The sequence below is a fragment of the Akebia trifoliata genome, chromosome 5 (assembly GCF_017979445.1).
Source record: "Akebia trifoliata isolate Shusen 1 chromosome 5, ASM1797944v1, whole genome shotgun sequence".
Classification (NCBI taxonomy): domain Eukaryota; kingdom Viridiplantae; phylum Streptophyta; class Magnoliopsida; order Ranunculales; family Lardizabalaceae; genus Akebia; species Akebia trifoliata.
Window position 1 is genome coordinate 1 of NC_141379.1, and position 10,285 is coordinate 10,285.

Here is a 10,285-nt window from a genome sequence, read left to right on the forward strand (position 1 = left end):
CTCCCCATTTCAATAATACCCCTCCCACTTTATATATTTTGATCTTTTAGCTTCTCTTTCCCAGAATAATCATTTAACTTTATATATTATATTTCCTCTTCTACTCCCAGTCCAAAGTATACCCAGTCATTGCCTTCCCTCCTCGACCCTTAACCCAAAAGAGTTGGTTTATGGGATGGAACCAAATAAGGAAAAGACCCAGGCAAGAAACCTATAGATCCCAGATAAGGTGTTATGGGCACTTTATAGTCGAGGCAACTGGAACTACTCTCTAAGAATTGGTCTTTGAAGCTAACGCAAAGATTCAAAACTATCATTACCAGGCCCCTCATAGTGGCCATTAGTTTGCAGGATGAACCAAATAAACAAATATATCCTTATATAAAAACATCGTTATAATTTCAAAGCAGCAAAAAACCCTTCGATGCAAGAAGTGAATCTACAGGTTCATTGTTTCTGTCTCAACTCGGGGTCCCTGAAACCATAGATTAAGAAGATGTGGTCAGATAGAAGAAACATAACTTTGGAGGAAAAGTAAATCATGGATGGAGTGAAGCCTGCACCTCTGGATGCGATCAAGAATGAGAAGCCTTGGTCCAGGAGGGATTTTTACATCTCTGAGAGCACTGAAATAGATCAAGGCAATTAAAAAAATAAATCAACCAGGGTCTCTTTCTTAGATACCATATGATGAAAGGGTACATGCAAAATAATAATAAAATAAGAGGAATTTTGATACATGCCTATCCGTGAGCAAGGGTAAAGTATTGTCTGTTAGCAGGCCTTTCTTGAAGTTCTTCTCATAATTCTGAAGGCCAAGACTGGATAACATGCCTCTTGTTCTGGTGTAATAAGTGTCTTCAGTTGGTGGTTGAGAGAATTTCTGTCCTAGCTGCATGAGTCCAAGAGAGAACAAATTTCAGCATTACATGTGTAAACACAATTATAAAAGCTCAGCGGAATACTTTTTTGGTCTAACATGGAGCAGAGAAATAATGGAGCATGTGTATATGTACAACATACAAAGATATCAAAGGGCCCATGTACATCTGGCATGGATTTCTATGGTTGAGACATTTAAGAGGAGTTTGAGAAACATTTCATCTATGGACCTATACAACAAGAACACACAGGTGTGAATTCTCTAAACCAATGCCTTTCAGAGGCATAAAATGACAACACATCTGAACAAATGTATTATAATTAACTCAGGCTTTTTAACAAAAAAAAAGTTAAAAACAACGAAATATATGAAAAGTAGGAGAAAACACTTTCCCACCATAACTTAACAAAATTGATTTCTTATATCAAACAATGTGTGTTTAACAACTTAGTATATACTGTATTGCCTATGGAGAAAGGATTACACTAACTCCATTCTAGAAGTAATTTTATTTAGAGAATCACTACAAATAAAAGGGTTACACTACCTTCTGTGATATGATGTGCGTCAATATAACTGACACAAAAATCACAAAAATATCCTTGTTGCATAGCATTGGATGGTTCCTTATATTTTATCTTTCTCTCCCAATAAACTCTTCAATCCTTTTCGATGGCCACACTTTCATAACAGTTTTAATGTCAATCCGACCCTAAAGGACAATGTTAATGTTAATTGTCATTGCATATCTTCGTTTACAAGTGTCAAGTGTTTTGTATCTCAACAGTGAGGTACACATTTTTCCCATGCTGACATACCAAAAATAAGAGGAACGACCACAAGGTACCAAATCCAGTTATTGACCAACCCTTAACTGCTCTGAGTGCCCAAATGAAGTTTTTTCCATCACCTTTTTCAGCTCTCTTCCACACCTTTATACACTCAGAATGCTAATGAAATTAGCACATTACTGTGGACATAGTCACCGAAGTCTCTGACTTATTGAAAAAATCGCGATTAAATCATGACTTTTTCCTTCATTGATTTAATCACGATTTTTTTTAATAATATGTGACTTCTACGAGGTTCATTATTAAATCACAAATAATACGTAAAATAATGAGGATGCAAATAAGAATGACATTGATTAGATGTTCTTGATCTGTTAATGAATCCTAATTCAAACTCGTGATTGTGATCTTCTCTATATTTTGAATAGTATAAACCTTGACTATGTTGTGAATCTGTGGTTACTTGTTGTGGATGCATAAATGATATCAACATGGGAATTCTTGATGTATCATTCTAGTTTAATATGGAATTTGATGATATAATATGAGAACACCCGCAAATAAGAACAATTACATAGCCCTAATCTAACTTGATTTTTTCCCGATGTTTTCCAATGTTTCCTGATTTTACCGTATTTTCCTCTTGCCAACTTATTCCCGAACCCCAACTTGGTGACTATGACTGTGGATTCAGGTAAATGCTTCTCTGAACCCCATCTTTCCTTTTCTTGTTTCTTCTTGCTTTTCCTTTCTGAGGGGCTTCCTCGGCCTTCTCTTTTTGTAATTTTGTGGTTTTCCCTTTATTAATACTATTTTACACTTATAAAAAATAAAAATAAAAACTTTATTACATTGTCCACCTACGAGGTGTGGCTATGGGTTTCAGATTTGCTTGACCCCTAATCCATACCAATAGTGTAGAAATGACTGGGATAAGGCAGAGAAGATGATGGTCTTTACCATGTGTAAAGCATGTTTCTTAGTCATAATGGCTCAGAGCCATTTTCCCTCCACAAATTCTTATTTTTTTCTTTGATGGGTATTTGCCCTCCACATAAAATGAAATCATAGGTATGGCCTCTAAGCTCACCTGGAAAAGACCACCCTGGACAAGTGCAAAGAAAAGGCCCGAAGTGATCACATTGGCTGCCTGATTAGGTCCTCCCATGCCACTGACCAGTGAAAACATGGCTCCTGAACCAAAAGCTGCCACCATGCTGCAAGAATAATCTTTTTAATCAATAATGCAACTAAAACAAAATTATCAAGCATGCAAAAACACTTGTGTTTGGTGGCTATGAAGGGATCAGATCCTGGACCCTATTGTTGCAACATAAAGGACCCTCCAGTTGACCTTAACACAAGTAGGCAAAAAATGTTTACATGAGATCACTAGAACGTTTATATATTGAAACTCCAGAAGATTATCTTGAATACCTTATTCAATGAAATGGAATTTAGAATACTGGAAGAAGATGCATTAATAGAAAAAGACAGAAATTTCACAAAGCCCTCCTGTGCTCACTTTGAGGTAATCTTCCAAACCAAGCTCGACATGGCTACATGGATTTTGTTGTCCTAATTTTCATGACTTTGAATTTTGAATATGAAATATTGTACAATTCATATCTGTGATTGAGTTCGACACGCTCCCATCGTCTATATACAGGGATATGCAAGACACATACTTTTCTTGTTGATCACTAAAACAAAGATGTTCATAGTGTATATTGGTGGCAAAGCATGATTCAAACTCAGTTGTTATTGTTAACACAACACAAATATTGTGATTAAAAATTGGAAATAATCCATATGGGTGTTGTGACTGGGTAATCCTTCTGAACTTTAAAATTCAACATCGATAGTGAAGCTTTTTGTTAGGGTAAAGCACATGAAAGCAGAAAAGTGGGGAAGAAATCAGTGAAAATAAAGAACTTCCCAGTTTCCAGTATGGGTAGTGGGGGGCATACCTAGTCTGGACATCCTCTTTCCCTCTAATTCTTTTCATAACACAAGATATACCAGCATTAACACCAGTCATGACAGCAAAGTTGCGAGCCTGCACCAGCGGACCACCGCTAAGAGCCTGTAATCAAAGATAGTTCAGAAGCGAAAAAAAAATCTTCTAATAATTGAATAAATAACTAGACCACTAAAATCAGATAACATGAAATTTTAGATTAAAGAAACATAAAAGTAAATCCCAATTTAAGATTAAAATAGAAAAATTAACTTAATTTCTTCTTCATCTCCTTTCATTTAGAATTTAGATAGAGTTGGGAGTATTAGATTAGAAATGAAGAGGTACCTGGGCTTGCTTGAGGGAAGCCATGGCTTGAGGATTGAGGCCGGCGGCTTCAGGAGGAGGGGTTGGAAAGGAGGAGGAGACATCGGAGGTGAGAGTACCCATAAAGGCCCCGATGGCAGCCCCCTGCACAGCGCTTGTGGCTGTGACAACAGCAGCCTCGACAGGCATGGATTGTTTAGAAAGCCAAGAACGGAAGCCGTTCTCTAAGTCCTTGAAGCGCAATTGAAGCTGAGCTATGGGGTTGGAAGCGGGAGGAAGCAATCCCTTGGACACCTCCACCACCATTACCTCTTCCTGTCTCCTTCCCTCCATCATTTCCTTCTCTCTCTCTCTCTCTCTCTGGGCACAGCAGATGGATGGATGGATGGATGGATAGCGGCGTTCTTTTAGATAACACTAGAGCAGAGTACAGTACATAGAGAAAATTGGAAGAATTAGGGAAAGGGTTTCGATTTGGGCTCTTTCATCTTAAATTTGGTATTACCTCCTTCCTTTAAAAGAATATGCTATATGGGTTTTTTTTTTTATTTAAAGCCCAGGAGTACCCCTCCGTTTGGTGAAACTTATTTACCTAGGGCGCACGCAACATCCAACTCCCTACCACGTGTTAGGGCATTTAAGTAGCCACATTTCTGTGGCTAGTCTGATTAATATATGTTGGCTCAAGACGAAGGCTCTAACCCTTATTTTATTCGAGTGGACCAGGCCTTGTTAGCGGACTCAATTGCACTCTTAATTATACCAATTACCAAGTGTGGTTAATTTCCTTAAATAGATCCTTACCTTACAAAATCTTAAATTTACTAGGGGTAGTCTTGTAGATGAAATTTTGACGATCAAATCAATGGTCATAACTAATTTTGATCAAGTTTCAAATTGCACACCGTTGCTTTTTGTTGTGTCTTCATTTACCCTTGCTTGTGTCTCACACACATTCGTTTACATGCTCTATTGATTATGGAACTAATAAGGTAGTTGCTTATGATTGTAAGGTTGGTCATAGATGATTATTTGATAACTACCGAGTTCATAGATGATCAAGTTTCATCTAATCCTTGATGTTTGTGAATTATTAAAATAATCAATTTAGTAAATCTCTTTTTTAAAATAACCTCACTCACTCTAGATGTTTCTCACGATTGAAATGTTGAAATTGCCCTAACCATTCAAACTCATTATATTCATCCAAAAAAATTGGATTTCCAGCATCCCAATCAAGTTTCGAAGACTTCATTCCGATGAAAAAAATTTGAGAAGGATGAAGAAGTCATTTTCAAGGATTTCTTCAAACATTTTGAAGGTTTTTTCAATTATTTTACTTTCTTTTTGAATGAAAATCGATCAAGGATAGTTCTTTTGATTTGAAATCATCTACATTATATAGAGTTTTAAGTCGATATTTCCATGTATATTAGTTGAAAAAACTCAAAAAAATGAAAACGAATGGATCTTTGTTTTTTTCGACTTAAAACTTGACATAATAATTTGTGTAGATGATTTCAAATCAAAAGAACCAACCTTGATCGAGGAAGCAAAACAATTGACATTGGATTTACTATAATTCTTACATACATCTTCAAAGAGTCATGATGGGATGACATTGGATTTATTGCAATTTTTACATTTTTAACGTGGGGTGCGCACATAACCATAAGATACGAGTAAAAAGCATATACGGTTATGTATGCACCTCCACATCAAAAATATAAAAATCATAATAAATCCAATGTCACCCCAGCATTAGTGATCTTCAAAATGCTTGAAAATATTTTTTTCCTTTTCAAATCTTTTTAATTGAGTGTAGGTGGAGTGGGTTATAATTGGAATGGGCTTGGACATTGATTTTATTTCTAAGCCCAATATAGTCCGGCTCAACATTTAGATGGGTTGTCTCTGGGCCGAATTTTTAAGACTAAAAAGCATGGTCCATTGACAGCCCTAGATGTGCACTTGTTCATGGGATTTACCGAGACACTTGGTGCTATGAAGACGCTTGATAAGCAAGAGTAAAAGTAACTAGATCACATGTGACCAATTTTACTCTAATCTCTTCTACATACTGGCATAATCTAAACTTCTTTTTTATGATGTAGATCATATTGATGATGAAATTATTAAGGTTAATTTATATTATATTGTACTCTCTAATCTCAATTGTTGAACTTAAATTAGAGAAATCATAACTTTACAAATTGGGCATCGAAATTTTCCAATTACATAAATTAGTTCCTCTAGGCTAATGGAAAGATATTGGTTACTAGTGTATTTTATCCAGCTTAAATTTCACTCCTAAGACCCTACCATACTTGTTATGCAGCAAAGATTGGTATATTCACTAAATTTTCCACAAAGTTCAACAAACAATCCCAGGACAAAATTAACTAACATCCAAAACCAAAATAATCCAAACAGTGTACAAGAAGAAAAAGAAAAAATTCGTGAAGAACTTAAGGAACCCTTCCAGGTTATGAATTATAAAGTAGATGCAAAATGTACATTTAAGATGGCCCGGATTGGCAGCTAGTAAGCAATAAGCCCTATCATGGCATCCTAGGAGCTTTGCATTCACTTCGTCAGGGGACAACCCTATCGTCCTGTGTCCAATTGATATAATCAAAGTCCTCTTCAACTTGGCAAATCCCCACTTGGAACTTGAATTTGGTGTTACCAAACACTTACAGGACATAGTTTCCATTAGCATCCTCCACAAGAACGCATCTATCTTGTTGATGCATGGGACACGAAACAAGTGCTCTCTCTCTCTTACACAAGAAAATGCAAGGTCATCTTTTCCAGCAAATATTGTTATGTACTTGTTGCAGTCAATCCTAGCAGCTTAATAAGCTACAACGGACATATTTTCCTGGTATGTCTTTGTCGTCTCCCTATTACCCACCAAAAAAGAAAACAAAAGAAAGAAAATACTTCGACAAATCTTCCATAGTCATTACTATCAATGACTGGACAAATGTAAACTCTAGATTTTCATTTCAATACAAAACATAAAACAAAAAAATCAGCAATCACTCCCTCAGAAGTAATATTGGTTTTCAACAAAAATCTTAAGACAAGGCTGAAACTAGTGTAATGTTCAATCACTGGGAGTTTAAAAACGAAAAAACATAACACCAAAAGAGGGTGAAAAAAAGATTTATAAAAATCCTCATGGTCAATGGTATGAACAAAATCACTTTCATAGTGGATCCTCTAACTCATTAGATCTTTACATGTCATCAATTCATAGTCCATTGGTGGGTCTTACATTTAATGGGAAGATCACACGGCCAAAAAAAAACATAATAAGCTGAAATGAATGACAGACTCTAATAAATGAAATCCTTGAGGGATCCCAAGTGTATGAGTCAATCCTATATGCTCAATCACTCTCTTATAGAATATCAACTCCAACTAAAACCAAATTGCAACCACCACAGGCAAAGAGCATGAAGACGGTAAAAATGTATAATATTGCGTATAGTTCTACAGTAGAAGTATATGCAATACGTTACAATACATCATATGGTATCAAAAAAATTCATTCATATCCCTCAGAAATCAGAGAATTCATCAATAGACATCAGCCCACTACTTTTATTTTGAATAATGATCTTCATAGGGATGCAAGAACTAAAAAAGTAACTTCAAGAGCTTGAAAACATTTGAACTTCAAGAGAGTGCCACATTAAAGATCTTATGAATGCTTCTCTTTAGTTCAGGAATACGTTTGAACTTCAAAACCCCAAAAAATAATTAAATTTTAAAAAAAATGTCTGGATTAGGAGAGGTACCTTAAAAAGATCTTACTAATGCCTCTTCAGTTCAGGTCTCCATAAACTTTCCTCATGTAAAATCTCAGAAGAACGAAAGTTTTGTATTAATCATCCTCAGATGACATAAGTAAGACCTTTTAAAAATATTTTACAAAAGGCAAATCAAGTGCCTGAAAAATCAAAAACTATTGTAAATGGAGAATGCTTTGAACTATTTAAAGAAAAAATCTCCACATAATATCTGCTCTGCATGGTACACCTTAAAAGAACAACATTTATACTGTAAAATCATCAAAAAAGTAAACAGAAAGAAGATATGCAACATTCAACCTAGTGTTTCAATAGAAGATCTGATTCTTGAAAGAAAAAAAAAAAAAAAACCATTTTTTTATATTTAAAATTAAAAGATAAGATAAATGTGAAACTAAAGATCTATTCAAAGCCTCTTCAGTTCAGGTCTCCACAAATATTCCGCATGGGTAATCTCGGAAGAACGAAAGTTTGCTTCTAATCATCATCAGAGGCAAAAAGCATTCCAACAGTATATCAAAATTCAAAGATCAACAATCCGTAATCTATCATGCACCAAAATACCACGACTTCTCTTTATAACTTAACACAAAAGCGGAAAGCTTTTCTATTTGTCCAGAACCACAATATCCTAGTATAGGGAAAAAAAAAACCCCCAAAAACTCAATGGAGACCATAGAGACCATGAATGAGTTAACAAGAGGGCGGCTGAACATTATTTAACTAAATAATGAAAAACAAAGAATTGACTAACCCAGCAATGGAAAATGGCTTGCGGTCGCCGCTTCAAATTTTAACAAATACGTTCATTACAACCTTTTTTTATAGGCGTAAGATGCCAGTCCCAGAAACTTCAAATTTTAACAAATACGTTCACTACAACCTTTTTTTATAGGCGTAAGATGCCAGTCCCAGAAACCCTAACTCAATTCTAAGGGTTCATTTTTCTGTCAAAATACCATAAATGCCTTTCTCTAATTTTTATTTTTCTCTTTTTCGGTGATTTTTAGATTTTAAAATGGTCGACTCTTTTTTGCACACTTATATCTCTCGTTGCACCATAGTTCATCATTGTGTGATGATTTCTAACTCAACTTGACACACTAACTCAAAAACTCACTGATGTGGCGTGTGTAAGAATCACAGATTTTCCTTGAGATACACAATTGCACATCCCTATAAACATGTGCAGTTGTGTATTTAGATTTTAGAATGGTCGACTCTTTTTTGCACACACCTATATCTCTCATTGCACCACTCAGTTCATTTTTGTGTGATGATTTTCTAACTCACCTTGACACACTAACTCAAAAACTCACTGATGTGGTGTGTGTAAAATCAAAGATTTTCCTTGAGATACACAATTGCGCATCCCCATAAACATGTGCAGCTGAGTATCTTGAGAGAAAAAACCAACGGTTCTTGCACATGCCACACGTCAGTGAGTTTTTGAGTTATTATATTAGGTTGAATTAGAAAATCAGCACTCTTCATTTTTTGTCTAATTCTAATTGCGACACCCATAACTTATTGAACCCACTTCTTCTTGTTCTTATTCTTCTCTTTCTCTCACTCTTATTTCTAAGATTTCAACAAGAGTTTTAAATTTTGATTGTACATGTTTTTATTTGCTCAACACCTTCAATCGAGTCAAAGTTATTCACTGGAGAAAGTTCTATTCAGTAGGTATTTACTAAATCTATTTTGGAATATTTGATAGAAAATTTTGTTTGGTGGATACCTATTAAATTTGTTTGTTACCTACTGAATTTGCTAAACCAAACTCAATCTAAACCCATTGAAACGAAATTTGTCAAAAATCTTTGAATTATTTGATTCAAACTCGTCGTTTTTGAGATTTTAATATATTTTTCCATCTTTCTTAATGATTAAATGCACAAAAAAAAAAAAAAAAAATTGAATCTCCATTGATTCAACCTTTCATCAAACTTAAAGAGAGAGAGAGAAGATGTAGGTTTTTTGCTCGATATGTTGGGTGGGTGCAATGAGTAAACACAAAAGGGTAAAAATGTATATTTTCTCTTTTACACTTCTCACTTAAAAGTGGGTGCAATGAGCCATTTTGCCCCTCCACGACTCCACATTTTAGTGAGTATTTGAGTTACCCCATGTTTTAGATTTTTCTTCCTAAAACTTGCTATCTTCGACCAAATTTGTTATCTACTCTTCAACCACAAGTTTTGGGACTTTTCTAATCTCAACCCAGGGTCTAGGTTCTCCATTAACATGATTGCTGGGATGTGAAGAAAAACAAAGACTTCTTAAAGATCTGTTCTAATCTTCTAGAGATTAATATACTTTGTCCAAACGGTACATTTTCCTTGGCAATCCCTAACATCTCCAACGGTCATGTTGATGGAGAGCCTTAACAATTTTTTTCTTTTTTACCAGCCTCTTTTTTTTTTTTTGAAAAGTATAATGTATTGAGCAAAAGAAGGAGAACTACAAAGAATTTACCAGCCTCTTTCAATTTACAATTCTA

The 10,285-nt window shown here is 35.1% G+C and overlaps 1 protein-coding gene and 3 non-coding genes across 4 annotated transcripts; all 4 read right to left on the reverse strand.

Annotated features, from left to right (window-relative positions):
* Nucleotides 1-292: 292 nt before the first annotated feature.
* On the reverse strand, nucleotides 293-4,475 carry LOC147400708 (chloroplastic import inner membrane translocase subunit HP30-2-like). Its single transcript, XM_086441693.1, has 6 exons — nucleotides 3,983-4,475; nucleotides 3,645-3,760; nucleotides 2,765-2,891; nucleotides 744-892; nucleotides 564-626; nucleotides 293-475 (listed from the first exon to the last, which is right to left on the reverse strand). The coding sequence occupies exons 1-6, from the start codon at nucleotides 4,295-4,297 to the stop codon at nucleotides 448-450; spliced, it is 798 nt and encodes a 265-aa protein (XP_086297819.1). The 5' UTR covers nucleotides 4,298-4,475; the 3' UTR covers nucleotides 293-447.
* Nucleotides 4,476-7,524: 3,049 nt separating this feature from the next.
* LOC147400709 (small nucleolar RNA R21) lies at nucleotides 7,525-7,603 on the reverse strand. The gene has a single exon (XR_015178981.1). It is a non-coding gene; the product is annotated as a small nucleolar RNA R21 (small nucleolar RNA).
* A 187-nt stretch (nucleotides 7,604-7,790) lies between these two features.
* Nucleotides 7,791-7,875, reverse strand: LOC147400710 (small nucleolar RNA Z159/U59). Its single transcript, XR_015178984.1, has one exon. It is a non-coding gene; the product is annotated as a small nucleolar RNA Z159/U59 (small nucleolar RNA).
* A 318-nt stretch (nucleotides 7,876-8,193) lies between these two features.
* Nucleotides 8,194-8,277, reverse strand: LOC147400711 (small nucleolar RNA Z159/U59). The gene has a single exon (XR_015178982.1). It is a non-coding gene; the product is annotated as a small nucleolar RNA Z159/U59 (small nucleolar RNA).
* Nucleotides 8,278-10,285: the final 2,008 nt, after the last annotated feature.

Excerpts from the sequence above, each read along its gene's own strand:
- LOC147400708 (XM_086441693.1), bottom strand. The coding sequence starts at position 4,297 with ATGATGGAGGGAAGGAGACAGGAAGAGGTAATGGTGGTGGAGGTGTCC. Across the intron at positions 2,892-3,644 it reads AAAGAGGATGTCCAGACTAG|CATGGTGGCAGCTTTTGGTT; the intron begins GTATGCCCCCCA and ends TTATTCTTGCAG. Across the intron at positions 627-743 it reads TTACCCTTGCTCACGGATAG|TGCTCTCAGAGATGTAAAAA; the intron begins GCATGTATCAAA and ends GATCTATTTCAG.